The 19,453-nt window shown below is 38.2% G+C and overlaps 1 protein-coding gene across 14 annotated transcripts in view; it reads left to right on the plus strand.

Annotated features, from left to right (window-relative positions):
* The window catches only part of DLG2 (discs large MAGUK scaffold protein 2), a 982,636-nt gene that overhangs the window by 439,697 nt on the left and 523,486 nt on the right, over window positions 1-19,453 (plus strand). For all 14 annotated transcript variants that reach the window (XM_085593066.1, XM_031505123.3, XM_085593076.1 and 11 more), the window contains one exon: window positions 16,108-16,269. In XM_085593066.1, coding sequence (XP_085449192.1) covers window positions 16,108-16,269 — 162 coding nt within the window. The remainder of the gene's footprint in view (window positions 1-16,107; window positions 16,270-19,453) is intronic.

Consider the following 19,453-nt stretch of genomic DNA (forward strand, 5'->3'; position numbering starts at 1 on the left):
TCTCTCCACCTCATACTGTTGGCAAAAGCATTTTAGGTATTACTACTTTAATTTCCTTTAGATCCTGTGTCAACATTGATGTTATATTTCAATCCTACGAGCCCTGACTTCCCTCTTGCTCTGCTGTTGTATATGTTGGTATTCCCAAGAGCTGCAAATTCCTCCATCTACTCACTAAATCATGCATTCTTTATGAAAGATCACATAGAAGGAAAAAGTACTTGAGTGGTTTGTTTGGGTTTTTTTTTAATTTCTGAACTGTTTGGCCATTCATGTGTTTGTGAACTTTGTGGGTTATTTTTCCGTCTGCTGATCTTTGGCCCAACTCTTCAGGTAGTCTGTACTGCTGATGCTAAACTTAAAAATGTTCAAACCTCATTCCCTCTTTTATCTCCCTGTCGAGATCTGCTTCTCCCTAGTGATCTTTGCATCTCTTAGAGACATCTCAGGTGTTGCTGCGGGGCTGGAGCAGGGCTGGAAGCAGCATAACTCATCTGTGAGGCTTGTTAAGAAGGCTGGGAGCACAGGAAAGCTCCCTCTATTAGCAGTGATCATTCATTCAAACCGTGCTGATGGAAAACAGGAATACTGTCTGGACACAGCACTGTCTGGGGATTTTCTAACAAACTTCAAGAAATTAAGAACATAATTTCTGCAGGAGCAGAAAGTTCAGCCTTCGGCGGTTTCTGCATATCCGGAGGATAAGATCTGCCATCAATATTCAGCTTGCCACTTCTATTATTAGGTCTTGGCTAAAACAGTCATTTATAAGGGAGAAGGAATGGGATTCACTGCATATTTTATGTTACTAAAGTTAATGGGCACTATGATGGTTTTGCAAAGCATCCCACACAAAGGAATGAGTGCAAACTCTTGGCTATTAAGCGTGCATGTCACCTTAGACTTGTCAAATTTTGTGAAGCACATTTCACTGGAAGTGTTAAGGCAAAAAAGAATGACTCTTAAGATTTTAATGCATGTGCTGAATTTCTCCACTTAATGAATTGCAGGTGGCTTAACTAACTTAGAAATAATTTAGCTCCTCTTAAAAATTCTTTTGAAACTTGGAAATATAAGGGATTGCATAAAATATCAGAGAGAGGTTCAATAAACCCTTCAATAGGCAATTACATTTTTAGAATATTTATGAATTGCCTCAACCCCAAGGGAAACATGAGCTTTAACATCATCTCTGAACTCCTTGGTTTTTTTTTTATTTTATTTTTTTTATTTACAATTTTCTCTTTGAGACTTAAATTACAGATTAGGAATGTCTAAAGATAGAAACCAATTTAATTTCCCAGACTGTACGCCTAAATATTTGCCTGCATTTTTTCAGCTATACTAAAGCTCTAATAAATTACATTGTTATCCCTTCTTGAACTTCAGGTCTAATGAATAGTATTCTCTATTTTAAGCCTTGTATTTCTATCGTTTTAATATACAGAAATCTAAAATAAGTCCTTTAAAGGGATTTTAGGTTAAAATATTTATAAAGCTTTTATAAATATTTATAAAATATTTACAAACCTTTTTTGAGGACAGGAAGTAAATAGAAAAATCAAATTTATGTAAATATATATATATTTATATATATATATAAACATATATAAAAATATATATATGTTGGCTGCTTATGCGATTTTATGTAACTCTAAGGTAATTAAAATTGCCAGAAAAAGTCTTTTTCTTTTCGGAAATGATTCATAGGAATACATCCATCTTCATTAACTGTCTTCAAAATATTTAAAATCACACTTGCCAGCAAATTAATGTATTTCAAATCTTCCTTTGAATTTTGTTTTCAATTATGTGTATCTTAATATTTTAAAAACTGTCACTCTAGTTAAAGTAAAGCAATTGAATTTCATGTTGAATACCCTTGGTTTGTTTTTTCAAGGAAATTCTTCATTTAATTCATTTTAAAATCAGCTTAATCAGTTTTTGAAATAGTATTTAATGTGGAGCCCCTGTGGGTAGTGGTATAAATAAATACAGATATTAGCATTGATTCCACTTGGGATATCTTTTGTTTTTTATCCTTTTCATGATCTTTTGGGACTTTTCTGCATATACTTTCTTCCTGATAACAAGTAATATATATTTCACATCCTACTAATGAGAACTAAATACTGATTTCTGATATATCCTAGGAAAAAACAGCAAACATACAAAAACAAACAAGGACAGGACAGAAATGTCATATATAGAGTCATTTTAGGAATTCATGTTTTGAAGGAAATGGCTACCCTTTCTATTTGGCATATTTTAAAATAAATTCAAAGAAGAAACATGGCAATGGCACCTTTTGCAATTTCAGATTTATAGAGTACAGAAAAGAGGCTCCAGTTTTTTGTGTAGAACTGCAAATATGTGCCATTTATAGTCTGTTCTAAGTCAGTGCTTTTTACATAAAGGTACTACTGAAAATCTGAAGCATTTTAAAGCTTGAACAAGAAACAGAATGGGTCCAGAATACCTGAGTAGCCACTTATGCATATAAGGCTAGCTAGTATAGCTTGACAATGTATAGCTGAGGTGCAGGTGTTCAAATTATTTTTTCAGGCAGGTCAACTCTGAGAACATGCAGGAAGTTGTCAGGAGGGATGCAAGGCTGTTGGGAAATGCAGACATCTTACGTATTTCCAAGTGAGAGCCGAACACTTGTGAATGAGCTGTAGTGATGTGAGAAAATTAGTGAGGTGGGAGGGGCTCAAGAATTGCTAATTTTCATGTGATTAGCATAATAACTGAAACACTTAGCAATTTTGGTACAATGATAGAATAAGCTTTGGCTCCAACAAAGTACTTTAGAAGCTTTGAAAATAGATTTTTTCCTGCTAATGTAATGAATTTCAGTCTTATTCATCAAGTTTAAGACAATTTTTTATTGAATTGCTTTGTAAATACAGTATAATAAGAAGTGAAGGAATAATTTTCACAGTGGTTCCATGACACTTAAAAGTTGGAAAGTTCAAGAAGACAAAGTGTTAAACCCCCTTATTCCTAGCTATTTCACTTTTCTTATAGTATTTTTTATAAAATGAGGACAGTCAATTCAAAGGTGAGATACCATTCTGCATTTGTTCAGACAACTAATGTGCATATTATAACTTTAGTTAATCACTTGTAAAAGAAAGTCTTCAAAACATTTTCTGCTGAAACATGCAAGCATGACTTTGGTAATTAGAAAAGCTAATAGAGACATAATTTAATAAGCTTATAATGCTGAAAAATATTTCTGAGAACACGTATCCATAGGGCCAAAATATTACAGGCAACTGGGATTTGCTTAACTCTATATTCTGCTTCCAAAACTACAGATAGAATCACAGAATGGCTTGTATTGAAAGGGATCATCATGATTATTCAGCACGTGAAACTTGTACAAGGGTGTTGAAGAATTTTTTTTAAAATTTTATTTTCCCAAAAAAGTTTCGAAAATAATCATAGAATGATGAAATCATAGAATCATAGAATGGTTGGGTTGGAAGGGGCATTGAAGATCATCTGGTTCCAACCCCCTTGCCATAGGTAGAGACATCTTGCACTAGACCAGGGTACTCAGAACCCCATGCAATCTGACCTTGAGCACTTCCAAAGATGGGGCATCCACAGCTTCTCTGGGCAACTCGTGTGTCTCTCAACCTTCAAAGTTCAGAATTTCTTCCCAGGATGTAATCTAAATGTCTAATCTAGTTGTATGTTCGCAAGTCGTGGTGATTCCCACACAGGCAGTTTTCACTTTGGTTTAGTCAGGTAGCGCTAAGGACAAAGTCACTACACCAAAAACTAAACACACACCTCCCAAGGGACAGCACACATCCACTGTTGAGCTCAGTCTGAGAGCCAGAGGAGCTTTTGAGTGAGGTTCACCAGTGCCAGTATCTCAGCTTTTGTGTAGTTAGTTTCAAGCTCTGTTCAGGGGCAGCCCACCCCTTCCGGAGCAGCAGAGATGAGATGAATCACTCAAAACTGTACATTTTCCTTGCTGTGGATAGGCATTCACACAATTGTGATTAATGTTGCCAGAATTTTGCTCATGCAGAGATGTTTTATAAATAGTAAAATGTGTTTTTCCCACTCTATACATGATAGTTTATGTGAATAATGTTTTATATATATAGCACTGACTTTTAGATCTGTGATCCAACTGCAACAAAGGTCAACAACAAGTGAAAGTCATGCTTTCTCATTGTCAAGATAAAAATTAACTGTAGCGCTCAGTTTGGTTCCCAGGAAGCATTCCTCTTCCTCAGCAGAAAATCCCAGCTCCAGACTCAACAAATTCTTTTCCTTGTTGGTATTACCAGCTGAGTAGCAGAGGATTGACAGAAAATGCAGAGTATCTTGTCTTTTCTCATAGAGGTAGTTTATGTAGAGAGAAGGATGCAATTTTTACACAAAAACGTTTGGTTTGGGGAGTTTGGATTGTTACTTCATCAGAAAACAGAGATATCGGTCTTTGGTGATCAATTTAGAACTTAGCCAAGCACTAAAAAAGATGGAAAATGGATAATATCTAGAAATAGGCCATTTTTCCAGATAGATGCTGAAAATTTGGCCCACTGCATATATATAGAGTTCTAGAAAATATTTATTTATATAATCAATCAGTCCATTTGTTGGATCAGGACTTAAAAAAAACCCTCTCTGCCTAATAATAAAACTGCTGTGTCTAGACCAAGCTATGTGCCTGGGATTGTCTGAGTTTTGTTTTGGGTATCATTTTAAGATAATGTCTTTCATTTCAAAGTTAAGAGTGCCTCATGATTGCCTTATGATCTGGGCTGAATCTAATTTTAACCTGGTGGGTTTTACTTTGTCCTGATTTTCTAATAATTAAGAACACAGAAAATGTACCATGACATTGTTATTCAACTGATAGTCATTTATCCAGCCTTTCTGAAAGCTAGTTGTTAGGACCAAAGGGATTTACATTTTATTTTCTTCATGTTACTTTATATAAGAAATTTACATTTTCCAGCTGAAAACATAAAGAAATCAAAAAGAGAGATGTTACATTATCTAGACTTTCCAAATAGGAATTCTTTTTCAGCACAGGAGGGATTTAACCTTTTAATTAAGCTAGCATTATCACAAAAAGGGATGGCTTTGAACATTGATAAGGTCAGTCGGCCAGAAATAAATTTTTTATTTCTCGAGGAGATAATATTAGTAACTTCTAAAGTATTCTACCTTCTTCTTTGCCTTCTCCTGCTCTTTGCAACTGCAAACCCACCAAAAACAATCAAGAAAAGTGCAAAATACTGTAGAATGCAGAGCAAAGGTAGACAGACACAAAGCTGACATGCAACAGTTGTATCCAACAGAAAAGTCAGGTGATAACTTTCAAAAACAATGAAGTTTGAGATTCTCCAGGTTAAGACATGTAGAATTTTGATTTTCATGAACTGGTAGTACATTTCCATCTAAATCATTGTTTGATGCCCACAGAGTCTTCTCTGCCACATATTATAAACTTGTACTTTTATAGAATTTTTCAGCTCTCAAGAACTTTTTAGATATTACTAACGCTACCAAATATACACCATAACATGACACAAAACAAGTCTGATCACTTTCTGCAACTACCATAAAGGAGGTTGCAGTGAGGTGTGGGTCAGTCTCTTCTCCCCAGTAAGAAGTGACAAGACTAGAGGAAATAGCCTCAAGTTGCTCAAAGAGATGCTTAGATCAGATACTAGGAAAAAATTCTTCATGCGAAGGGTAGTCAGGCATTGGAAAAGGCTACCAAGTGAAGTGGTGGAATTGCCATCCCTGGGAGTGTTCAAAGGCATCTGAATGTGACAGCTGGAGATATGGTTTAGGGGTGGATTTAGTGGTGCTGGGCTAGTGGTTTGGCTTCATGAACATAGAGGTCTTTCACAACCTTAATGATTCTATGACTGAAGTGCGTGCTCTAGTCTATGTTTGTGGACACTAGTTGGCTTCTTTAAAATATGAGTTCTCAAATTACTTAGAAGTAAAAAATATGCCTATTCTCTCAACATGAACATGGAAAAAGATTCTTAAATAACAATAGCCCCAACAGAAAATCACTGTCTTCATCTCTCGGGGAAAGTGCTGGTTGATTCCCACACTTAAGCTCTGATGTGAAAAATGCTTCCATATCCAGATAAGATAAAGGCAAACTGCAGATGTCTAGGTCTAAAGGCAGTTCTACAAATACAAGAAATCTGTGCACATATCCCTTGCTTTCCTGCAATTTTGCTTTGTACCCGGAGTTCTATTCTCCATGATCCACTCACTGTGTTCAAGCTTAGCCTTATGGGACTTGAAAAACTAAGGAAGGCTATGCTGGGAGGCTTGCTTGACACTTCAGAAAATGCAGGTGTAATACCTCTGTTAGTTTATTTTTAAATAGAATAAATAAAGTTGATGATAGGATGTTCCCTCTTCATTTCAGGTAAAGTATGGTCCAAGGAGTGATAAATTCATCAGAGGATGTAAACCCAAGCAATTTTCCCGTTACACTGAGCTCAGTATACCTGCAGTTTAATGGGATACTCTCTTCCTGCCCAGCCCCTGACCTGGTGGAGTTTTATCCTGATGTGTCACCATCAGATCATTGAGCTGAAGGAGCTTCCCCTGGAACCATAAACTGCCTAGATCAGGAACTAGGTTCCTGTGGAGAGATGAAATGTGGAAATACCGGCTTTTGCAATGGCCTCAGTAAAGCAAATATTCCCTTGTTAATGTAATATCTTGATGTTTCTCTGTGTTCTGTTTACAATAACAGCTATTTGCCTGCTTGTGCACTAACCAGGGCTTATTAAAGTATCTGAAAATGTAGATTATTTTACCACAATTATGCTGTATTGAAAAGCTGTGGAAGGATTAAGACGCAAAAGCCCAAAGCTGTTTTTTCAGTAACTGCCCTGCTATTGAAATGTTTAACTCAAGCCTTATGTGTCAAAAACATGCAAATGCACCTAACACAAATGTTTTTTACTGGCCTATTGAACATCTAGTTAAACTGGACTAAATCCATCTTTCTGTTGGTAAAATTCATAGCTTTTCAAAGAGGGAACTGATAAGAAGGATATTTGAGACTAGTAATAACTTATTCAGCTCCAACATAAATTGCTTTGTAGGAATAGAATTTTATCTTCAGAGCTAATGGTCTAAGTTCATCAAGGTGACAACAGTGAGATTTTCAAGCTTATGTACACAAAGCATTTGTATTTGTATTTAAGAAGATAGTTTTCCACAAATACTGAAAAATACTTATCTCTATACCTTCTTCACGCTAGAATAAGCAGGAATGTTATTAAAATTTATGAGGTATTTTTATGTGTGTATACTTTGTGTTCAAAGAACTGTTAAGGGATGGCAGGGTGATAAAGTTAGCCACTCAGATTTAGGAAATGCAAGAATTGAGATGGTCTAAGCAATTTTATTGCAGGCCCTCTGTGGCCATATATTGTAATGTAGTATTATAATATACACCAACTCTATTACATTTTTAATTACACGGTTACTTTTGTTTTCATGAGCTTTCTTCTTTTTTCAGTATGTGGAGTGATACTTCATATGGCATTTTACATTCAACATATGTCTTCATGCATTATTTAATGCAAGCAGTTCCAGCTGCTCCATTATTAATTTTTTCATTGGTTTTCCTGTGAGGGGACCTTTTCAATGTGTGGAAGTACCTGAAGGGAGTGTGTCAAGAGGAGGGAGCCAGGCTCTGCTCCCTAGTGCTGAGCAGTGGGACAAGAGGCAACAGGCAGAATGAGGAAGAACTTTAGGGCGCAGGTGACTGAGGGCACAGGATTCCATGGTATTTCTCCTGTGCAAAGCCCATCTCTCACTGATTTCAGCTAAAGCTGCTGATGCTCAGCACTTCTGCAAAAAACGGCCATCTGTGGCTTGCTGGGCATTTGAAAGTGAGGAATGTCTCCGTTCTACGGCTGTGGAAAGTTATGTTTTGTGAAAAGCCTAGCATTGCATAAGAGTTCTGTAGAAAAAGCAAGAATAGAAGCAGTTATCTACAACAGCATTCACCTGTCTTAACCTGAGAGCATCCTTTTGCCTCATAGAGCCTTTCAGCAGGATCCCCCTGTTTCTGTGAAAAATGATACTGGAATCCCACAGATACATAATTCCTGTGTGAAGACAGGGGAGAAGGTTTCAGCTGCAACACACAAATGGCCTGCTGTGTCACGTGCTGCTGGACTAAATTAAAATATATATCTTTGGTACAGAAAGCACAAGAGGGGCAAGCCATTAGTTCTGTGGTTTTTATATTATTTCTCTTTTATCTTTTGTTTCAGGCACTGCTAGTGCATTATTTATTTATAACAGTCCGTGATTACTTTGTACTCTTCTGATGTAAACCTCGGGTGTCAGTTTTGCCAGGCTGCTTTCCCACCGCAGGCTTATTGGCAGGGAAACTGAGACATGGCAACTGACAGCATTTCCCAGCTCTGCCCCTCCAAATGCTCAGCTGTAACCTCAGCACAGTCATCCCCATGCCAGAAGCTGCTCTTTAGGGTAGGCAGGGGGTGGAAAAGGAGAATTTATGAGGCTCAGTACCTCCGTGCTGGGGAAGTGCAGCAGCAGAATTAGAGGGATCAATGGGGATGTACATCTAGGGCTGCACAGGGAACTGCAGGAGAAAACAGAGGAACTGCAGAGGCAGGAAGGTTCCTACAGAAATTGGGGGAACATGGACATACCAGAAAAAAAAATACTTTGAGTGGAATAGTTGAAAAATTATAAAAAGGAGCAAGCAAGTGATGTTATTGCAGGACAGAGGGATAGAGAAGTGGCTACTGCCTGATGCTGATAAATGGTGCAGTTTCACCCACACCATTCCTTTGCTCCCCTTAGATAAACAATCAGTATTAGCTGTATTTTCTTTTTTACTTGTTACTGATTTTTGTACTCTGCAGCCACGTTCACCATTTAATCCAAGCAAAGCCACCCCCTTAGGATGTCTTTTTGTATATTGGCACTTCAAGTTAAAAATCTATTTTAAATTATTGGATAGCAAGTAGCAGCCTCCAGAGGGCTAAACTGATGCTGTTAACAGGTCCAAAATGTGATGCAGCATATGGAGCTGAATACCTCATGGTACAGATTTGCATGCAGGCGGTTTTAATTAGGATTTAGAATTCCTGGAGGAATGCAGAATTCTGGGCTAGTCTCAATCTTGTCAATACATAGTGGTTTTGTTCATTCTAAAGCTTACAAAAACTGATAGATTTCTACTTGCTTGTAATTTTTTGATACTTTTATGAACTGTTTAAACTTTTTTCCATCTGCCAGCTTTATGATCACTGCTTCTTTATGTATGCTTACTATAAAAGGTTTCTGCTTTTCTTTTTTGTTTAATAATTTTATATCAGGTTAGTTAAAAATAAGAATAATTTGAAGTTTTATGACATTGCATAAATACTTATTTTTTTCCCTGCAAAATATCATAGTTCAAAGTGAGAGTATTCTTTAACTCGATGGTTACTGTGCCATCTTGTGAGGAAAAGGTGCAACTACCTCCAGCTGATAAAATGAAGAGGTATTTAGCTACTGCTCATCTCACTTCTTTTTCATCATGAAAAATAAAATATTTTAGGGTTAAAAAAAAAAAGATTATGAGAATACCATAAAACACATTTGTTCCACTGCATTATACTTGCTGCCTTTTTTTTTTTTTTTTTTTTTTTTAACTAAGAATATACTCCCTGCTACGGGCAAAAACCTGGTGCTTTCAGTAAACTGAGATAAGAAATTATACTTTTCTTTCTCCTTCAAAAAAAAAAATAAACTTCTGGTTTGTACTAAATGAAAAATACATGCAAATTCTCAGTATTCAGCACTGATAATTTTATTTCTGTGAACTAATTTGGCTCTTAGAGAAGGAAACCTTTTGTCTTCTAAAATTCACTATATGTTTCTCAGAGATAGCACACTGTAAATCACCCCAAAGTACTACTATCTATTACACTAAGACAGACCAAAACCTAAGTCCTGACTTTAGAAAGACTGCTTCATCCTGGAACATTTGTGAGGAAAAAACCATAAAAATAAATTACAATGGCATCAGCAAACCTACAACCTTATGTTTAAATAATAATAATTATCATTGCTATTAAAGTCAGTGTAAGTGCTCTAGATCTTGGACTAAAAGAGGAGACTGGAAAAATCCCCTAAGTTCTACTACTGCTAAATGAACTGATTCTCTCTGTGACCTTGAACAAGTTGCTGCATTTCTGTGCCTAATTTTACCCACCTTTAGATGATGCACATCAACAGGATGTTATCAGTCTTGACTGCCGCTTGTAAAGCTCTTTGGGCTTCTTGGATGGAAGGTATTGCTGTGATATAGTGACAAGCTTGTTGGAAATCTACTTGATAAGCAAAAGAGCAAGTCATTCACAATAAGTATAATTATTCAATGATTTAAGCTTCCTAATCTACTTCCACACTCTTGGCAAGCAGATTGTGATTTCTTCCATTTTATATAATGAGAAGAGTATTTTTTTTCTCTTTTTACTCTATAGATTGATTGCAAATATTCAGAATTCAAGCTGTGTTGCTCATTTGCAATCAGTTGGATGAGTAATATTATTTCTCCTCATGATTGGATGAATGCCCAATGATTTGTGTGTACAAATTGTAAAGTTTGTTTTCCAAAGATGCTCATTGGTATGACATTGAAATTTGCTGTCTTTGGAGAGCAGTGACAGTAAAATTCAACACACTGAAGACCAAAGAAAACACCGAGCACCAAAGTAGGATAAGGTGACATTAACATTTTTTTGGTGGGATTTTGCTGATTCCTCATTTGTCTAAATAGACCAAGTCCATTATGTTTTTTTCATTTTTTGTTGGCTGCTAATGCTGAAAAAAGATCACAGAATCCTAGAATGGTTTGAGTCGGAAGAGACTTTAGAAATTATCTATTTCCAACCCCCCTGTCATGGGCAGGGATACTTTCCACTAGACCAGGTTGCTCAGAGCCCCATCCCACATGGCCTTGAACACTTCCAGGGATGGGGCATCCAAAACCTCTCTCATAAAATCCAGTGTGTTGAATCCTGGACCTAATCTCATGCAGAAGGTGGGTGATGCTTGCCCTGTTCAAAGGTAGTTCCCATGTCCAGGTTCCAGAAGATGACCAGCAATGGGGCTAACCTACTTGGGAGCTGCAAAGTAGCTCAAATGCTGGTTTGAGAGAAAAGGCAAGTAAGTCAGAATTAAGAAGGTAGTACTGGGACTCAGTTGCATACCTTGCCTATTTCCAGATTGCAGTGGGACAACTGGATCTGTAAGAGGTCATTGTCTCATGTGGGAAATTTTCTGCAGAAATTCCTTTCCCTGTGGTCTCACTGTTAAATGGTTTATATGAAGAATCACAGCTTGTAAGGAGCAGAGGTCTGGCCCCTCCTTAGGAAGACTGTAAAACAGAAATTATATTCAAGACTCAAAATGCTGATGTGTTACAGCTAAAACTGCTAGAATTTCTATTGTTTCCCAAGATAAAACATCATATACTGGCCACTGGCTAGCACACTGGCTTTGAATAGTGATTGGGAGTGGGATTGACTCATAAATGGATTTTTATCTCATAGTATGTGGTGGTATTTTTTTCCATTATTAACATCTATAAGCTGTTTCTACTATGAAGGTTTGGCTAAGTGAAAAACAATATAGATTTTTTGCTTATGTGTCTCTTGACATTTCAGGGTGTTTTCTAGTAGGTCAGGAATCTCTGTAGACCAGGATTCATTGGCTGCTTATTTCATAGGATGTTGCATAGCCTGGGACTCCTCTGACACAATCATCTCCCTCCTTTTGCAGTCCTCCTATTGCAAGCAGCAGGAATGTGTGATGAATTGGAGTGTGGCCCAGCCAAAGAGCTGTGTAGAGAACCAGGGACATGTGTTTTTGAATGGCAACTCCAACTGGGCCACATTCAGCAGCTTAGGTCAATTTGACCTGATATAAAATGAAATGTTCTATTTGCATTTTATGCAAACTGATGGCAATGACAGAAATAAAAAATAAGCAATAAACTTTTGTAAAAATACCAGTTCCCTTTGGCCCAAAATTTAATGACAAATTCCATGCTACCTTGATTTATTGTCAATCTGTCAAAAGTAGGTCATAAGAACATCTGTATTTTCATGCCAGTGCAGTCCTCTGGTTATTGTAATTTGAGAACTACCTTTGTTGAAATTTAAGGTTTTTGACCATTACCTCCTACTGGATTCATGTCTTCAGTTCTGTCTAGCTGACATCTCTTTGGCAATCACAACCTTGGAAATGCTCCTTTAGACAGTAGGATGTGAGGAACAGTGATACTGTAGTAACCTCACACTGTAGAGAGAATGATCTCTTATAAAAAGGCACGTTCCTATTAAAAATTCACAGCAGCACACTCCACACCCCCATTATAGGTAATTACAGAGGATTTTAAATATCTAATGCTAGTTGGCAGCGTACAATACCATCAGCAGCAGGCACTGATTTGTAATTTAATTATCATAAGACATCCACCTGTTCTTTTGTCAAATGAAGAGTAGCATATCCGTGCAATCATTCTTTTCCCTCCAGAAATTTGAATTAGTCCTTAAAGAAAGGTTTCTAGGGAATGAGTTTTTTTCAAGGACATTTGCAGGACCTCATCAGAACAGGATGATGGAGATGAATGAGACATTTCTACAGGAGTGTCTTAATTCTGGTTTGGTATTTTCAGCCTTACCACTGGCTTTTTGCTGTGTCAAGCTGTTTCAGTTCACAGCTGGAAGCATTTCAATGAAGAGATGCTGTAGGAGGAAAGATGTATGAAAATCAATGAGTTTGGTGCTAAGAACATGAGGAAAACCCATAGAAGGATTGACCCAGAAATGTTCTCAGCTCATACTTAGTGAAGAAGGAGAGGCTGGGCTTGGGATGGGAGGGAGACAAAGATCAATAGAACGGTTGAAATCTGTTCTGAAAATGTTTCCGTTGATGGAACATAAACATGGATATTACTGAAGTTGTCCTGTGAATGTAAATTTATTGGATAAATAGATCAATTCAAACTATAAAGCAAGTCTATCACTGGAGAGCCACACAAGTGTTCTGCTCTTTGGGAGCACAGGGTTCAGGGTGAATCAATTTCCTCTGGGTTTTGGCTCCTGTTTATGCAGAAGCTACACTGCAGTGTGGTGATGGGGAAAGGATTAAGTGATGGTCAAAGAGATGTTCTCTCCTTATGGCCGCATCACACTGCTTCTGGCTGTGTAAAACTGCAAAAATGAGCTGGAAAGAATAGCATATATGTTTTATATATGTATATCTATATGCACACATATATATGTGTGTGTGTGAATGTATGTGTCTATAATAATATATTATATATAATCAAATTAATCATATATAATGAAATATATAACCATATAATGAATTATAGAACGTAAAATGGTTTGGGTTGGAAGGGGCCTTAAAGATTCAACCCTCTGCAAGGGCAGGGATGACATCCACACATCCTCTAAATGAGATTGCTTAGGACACCATCCAACCTGGGCTCAAACATCCCTTACAAGGATGGGGTATCTATAAACTCCCTGTGGAATTTCATCCTGTTCCAATGCTTCATCACACTGAGGAAGAATTTCTTCCTAATATGTAATCAAAACCTCTTACAGTTTAAAACCATTCCCCCTTATCCTGTCACTACATGCCTACATAAAAAAAATCCCTCTCCCTTCATTAAATTACTGGAAGGTCTCACCCTGAAACCTTCTCCAGGCTGAACAACCAGGCTCTTTCAGCCTATCTTCATAGAAGAGGTGCTCCATCCCTCTGATCCTTTTCATAGCCTTCTTCTTTATCGGCTGTAATAGTTACAGAGGAGTGGATGTCTTTCTTGTGCTGAGGACCCCAGAGCTGGGTGCAGTGCTCCAGGTGGTGGGGTGCCACAAGATCAGAGTACGGGGTGAGAAACATTTCCCTTGACCTGACCTCTTTTGATGCGGCCCAGGATGAGGCTGGCTTTCTGGGATGTGCATTCCCTGTTTGCTTATGACCAACTTATCATCCACAAGAACCTCCAAGTCCTATTTTGCAGTGCAGCTCTCAATCCTTATAGTGGGAGGGACTCCATTCTTCCCACATCCACCCAGAAAATCAGGAACTTGTGAGAAGTGGGAAGCCTGTGTATATGTATCTATATGTGTTTAATTTTTTGTATCTGCAAAATGTTGTCAGCAGGACCAGGACAGTGATTGTCCCCCTGTAGTCACCAATGGTGAGGCCACACTGCAAATCCTGTGTTCAGTTTTGGGCCCCTCACTACAACAAAGACACCGAGGGGCTGGAGCGTGTCCAGAGAAGGGCAATGGACCTGGGGAAGGGTCTGGAGCACAAGTCTGATGAGGAGTGGCTGGGAAGGTGTGGGTGTTTAGCCTGGAGAAAAAGAGGCTCAGGAGGGACCTTAACACTCTCTGCAACTGTCTGAAAGGAGAATGTAGTGAGGTGGGCGTTGGTCTCTTTGCCAAATAATAACTGATAGGATAAGAGGAAACAACCTCAAGTTGTGCCAGGAGAGATTTAGATTAGACATTAGGAAAAATTTTGTCACTGAAAGGGCTGTCAAGCACTGGAACAGTCTGCCTGGGAAGTAGTTGACTCACTGTCCCTGGAGGTATTTCGAAGTCATGTATATATGGCACTTTGGGACATAGTTTAGTGGTAGACTTGGCAGTGCTGAATTGGATGGTTGGACTCACTGATCTTAAAGATCCTTTCCAACCTGAATGGTTCGATGTTCTATGATAGAGCTTCTTATGGCTTCTGTCATTGCTGTCTTGTCTCTTTATGAAGTAGCCACTGGACTTTTCCATTTTCCCCATTCCTGAGTTAATGAGATGATTTTGGTATTCTGCTCTTATTTCTTCTAATTATGTTTCAGCAAATGACTCACTTAAAAGAGGATGTCTCAGAGTAGTCATCTTTTTCGAAAGAGTACTCACTCGATTAAAAAAATAATTGATTGCTTGTGGCTTAAATGATCTGTGTGCCAAGCCTTAAATGTGACATTGGCTGGAGTACTATCTATTAGGCTGATAGCTTCTTGGCCAAATAATATTTGGCTGGTGCCAATCATTTAATATATTCATTAATTATGTTATGTAAAAAGTGAATATGTGAAGGGCTGCAGGCCTATCCCAGAAACGAAGAGAATAAATCATGCCACATGTGTATTCTGAAAATAATTGGCAACTGCTGAAATATTTCCATTCATAATATTGAAGGCAGGGATACACTGGGGTGGTTTCCTTAGGAGGGATGAGTAAATGAAATATCACTCCATAGCTGAGTGGTCAAAGTGAAATGGACAAGCAGCAGAAAGGTCTGCTGCATGGAGAGGTCTTCTTTGGGATGTTCATGTACCTGGGCTTCAAACTTATTCTTCTTATACGGCTGTACAAACATATCTTAGGCTTTTATCCAATAACAACCTCCTCAGGACACAGCTGAGGGATGGTGACTTTTTACAAAGCATTCTGGCTGGAGAACAGATCGGGAAATTTAATTTAATTTTTAGGGTTGTGTTCTTTGTTGTTACAAGCTTCATTTGGGATCTTGGACAAGCCCCTCATGTTGCCTCTCCATGGAGAAGAAGGGCTTAAGGATAGAATTTTACTGTGGGGGAATCTTCTGTGGGACTGTGCCTTTATGGAAGTATGTGTGTGCTCTCCAGCATCAGAGTACACACTGCCAAGTGGAAAATAACCCAAGTATTTTGCAGAGAAGGGCCATAGAACTCTAATTATTAACACAGGGATGTGAAACGTGATCTGACACTACAGCTTAGCTGATTGACATCTCTTTTTCTTCATTATCAGTGTGTCATCTCAAATGTCTATTTGATAGTGAAAATCTTGTGTATCAGTGACATATACCACATTTCTTTCTTTGATACAATGATAAAAAAAGAATTGCTCATTGTCTCCAGAATACTCTAGGAAATCTGATGATTATTGTCTACTGAATCTTTTTTTTTTTTGTTATCTCACAATTATATTAAAATATAGGAATTACCTCCTAAAAGCTTATTTGTTCTTCCTTGATGTTTTCTTCCTCTAGAAATATCGCTATCAAGATGAAGATGCTCCACATGACCATACCTTGCCTCGTTTAACCCACGAAGTGAGAGGCCCAGAGCTTGTTCATGTGTCAGAGAAGAACTTGTCTCAAATAGAGAATGTCCATGGATACGTCTTACAGTCGCACATTTCTCCTTTGAAGGTAGGATCCATACAGCTCATGGCTTTAGTCAAATACGAGAAAACGCGTCCCATGAAATACCTGGGAAACTTATTTTGTTGTACAAACAGACAAGCTGCTTTCTGAAATCTATCATTGCAGATTGATTTTCCTGTGATGGGTTTTTAAAGCTTACTTTACTGGAACAGGTGATAGTTTAGTTGACAGAGCTTTGTATAGAGATGTGAGCTTTCTGCTTTGAGTGAGGCTTTTGCTTGAGTAAAAATAATTCCTGGCAAATGAGCCCGTTTTTCTGTACACTGTGAAAGGAATAATGTAGGTTCTCGGCTTCAATATCGCGGTGATTTTGAAATGGCAGACTTCCCTTCCTGATGATCCTTGTTCAGAAATTGATAAAAAAATACTGTAAATGTAACTAGTTTTTTAATCTCTCAGAAAGCTGTATCAAATTCACAAGTTATCTGAAAAGGGAGCTCATTTGCCTCTATTCATATCCTTGCTGCTCAAGCACTTGCAGTTTTCTGTGGGTTTTGATGCAATTCAGAGTGCTGTAGAGATATCTTTCTGTTAACTAAGGCTATTTATAAAATATAGAAGCTTTAGCTGTATGTGGGTCTGGTGTCCTCTGATATATCTTGTTGGGCCAAAATGTTTCTCTTCCTGGTGAACCTGTATAATAACCAAAAAAGAATCCATTCCTGTAAATTTACATTTGTCCTTTAATAAGAATGCCTAAGTTAGAAAATATTCCTAGAGCTTCTCTAGGAGAATAGGTGCAGTGATTAGCATGATGGGTTTTCTATTTTAGATTCTACTAGGCCTGGGAAGGAGTGAAGAAAAGAATAATATTCTTTACTAGAGGCAGTGATGTTCTGGTAATAGTTTTATTCCAGCAATTATCTAAGCAGCAAACAAGGCAGATGGACTTTGCTCCCTCTGGTGCTCAAAGCCTGTGAAATGGGCACTGCTTGCCTAGCAGAGTGTTTACAGTGTGGCTACAAGTGAAAGGAAGTGTTTATTATAAAAGATTTATGTGCCTATAGTTGCTGTTCATTGAGCCTTTGTGGAATAGCCACATGAATGAATCTTTGTCCTTTGCTGTTTTTGGTCCTGTGTTTAGTTTGTATGATGTTGGTCTTTTGAGGTTTTAGCATTTTTCTGGGTTACTTACCTAACTTTTACTGCAGAAGCCAACAGTACCAAGCAGTAATAGATCATCTTGTGCTGAGACTATCACTTTAGTTATTTGGAAAGATTACCTCCATGAAGCCTCTGTCTAGCATCAGGGAACAATCACAGACCAAGCAATTTCTGGCCTGGGAAGGAAACATCCCCATTCCTCTAAAACTCTTTGAGTATTGTGATTACATTTGGAGACTTTCAACTAAGGCTACATAATCCTGAGCGTGTAAGGCTACATAAGCGGAGGGTGTAGCAATGATGTCAAAAAGCTTGTTTGTGAAGTGAAGGGTATCCCCAGACATGCACAATTGCCTTGAAAAACTCCCAGTCTTATTTGCTCTTGTAACAGGACAAACTTGTCTGCTGCTATTTTCTGAATTGATGGTAGGACAGGAGCTTTATAGCATAGTATTTCCTCTTGGAAATCAGTGTCTCTTGCAAGTTCTCCCTTTTGCATGAGGATTTTTGTCTCTTTCCCTTCTTTCCTTCAGATTCACAGTTCTTATATCTTCCACTTAATAGTCTCATGCCTGACATTTAATCTAAATTTAGCTGTTTGTCTCTTCAAATGGCTTTGAAGTTCCTGCTTCCTTTCCCCTGCTATGTCCCATCTTTTAACCTTCAGTAGAGAATAAGCTCAGGAAGCCGGAGGAATTCTTCTTCTAGAGCTCATGGCGTTGTGTTGCCCTTCCTATCTGAAATACCTGCTTTGGATTCACTTTTATTGTTGGCAATTCACTGAAATCCCTGTTCAGAAGCTTTTGGTCACAGTGATTTCCATATAGTTGAGAAATACCATTGTGAACACTCCAAAATCTAGTCAGAATTGGTTATTGTCTTGAATTACAGACTTTCTAACAAATAGCCTGATATCATTAAGTTTTCTGCCATCTCCTCAGCAGTATTGTGTGAACATGGCTGCACTGAATAATAGCAAAAGCTGCCTCTTAACTCATAGCATGCCTTCCTAGAAATGTAAAATAATGGATTCTTAAAGATTAACTGGAAAATGCCTGCAATTTAAATATTTCATTGACTCCTGTGAGAGGTGGAACTGCTGGAATCCTGCTCTGAGGAGAAATAACAAATACTGTGGTCCAAATACTGTCAGGTGATTTCTAAAGAGTGAGAAGACACTGGCAACTGCAGCAGGATAACGCTGTCAGGAAACTGCACCAAGGGCTTTTGACTAATTCTGCCTCACTTTTCTGGTTGCAGGTCAGAGCATTTGGTGCAAAAGAAAAATATGTGTACATGAAGGTCATGAGTCTGCTTGTAGCAGGTGCTGAGGAATGCATTTGGTGCAGCTTCTGGTGCTGGGAGTGTGACTGGTAGAGTCTGTGAATGGTCAGACTGGGAAGTTTCCTTAGCACCAGGAATCACATCATGTCCTGTGTGCCATTAGGATTGTCCATCTGCCCACTCACCCAGGCCAACAAGCACGTTGGCTGCCTGCCTGGGTGGAGTTAAGTCACTGCCTGGCTGCATTTCACTGCCTGAATTTCTCTGTAGGGACTGCAACACCAGGCTGCACCTCTCCAGCAAGTTTTGAAGTAGTCTTTTGTGTTTAGTGGCTGCATGATGCCCTGATGACAGGATGATTACCCAATATTTGTTTTAAAATACTATCATAAAATGAAAGTTTTAGCATAAAAAATAATGCAGTTAAGATGCTTTGGAACCAAAATGTTTTCCCAAGACCAAGCCACATGTCCATCCTAATCACATCACTTTTCCTAAGTGACTTGACTTTGGCAGAATAAAAGAGTTGCTTATTTCCATATATTTTTGTTCATTTGGAAAGAAATCTGCAAAGATGATGCAGTTATAAAAGTTCCCTTTGGGCTGGCTGATTCTAGCCCTCACAACTGACCAGTGCTCACAGCCACCTGTGGAAGCCATAGGTGTTACACCTTGTCTGTGCATGTAGACTGCTTGCTGCCATCACCCTGCTCCCCAGCTCTCAGTGAACATCTCAGTGTGCATCCATAATCCACCTTGTCAGTTTGAGCACAGACTTGCA

The sequence above is a fragment of the Lonchura striata genome, chromosome 1 (assembly GCF_050655825.1).
Source record: "Lonchura striata isolate lonStrDom1 chromosome 1, ASM5065582v1, whole genome shotgun sequence".
Taxonomy (NCBI): domain Eukaryota; kingdom Metazoa; phylum Chordata; class Aves; order Passeriformes; family Estrildidae; genus Lonchura; species Lonchura striata.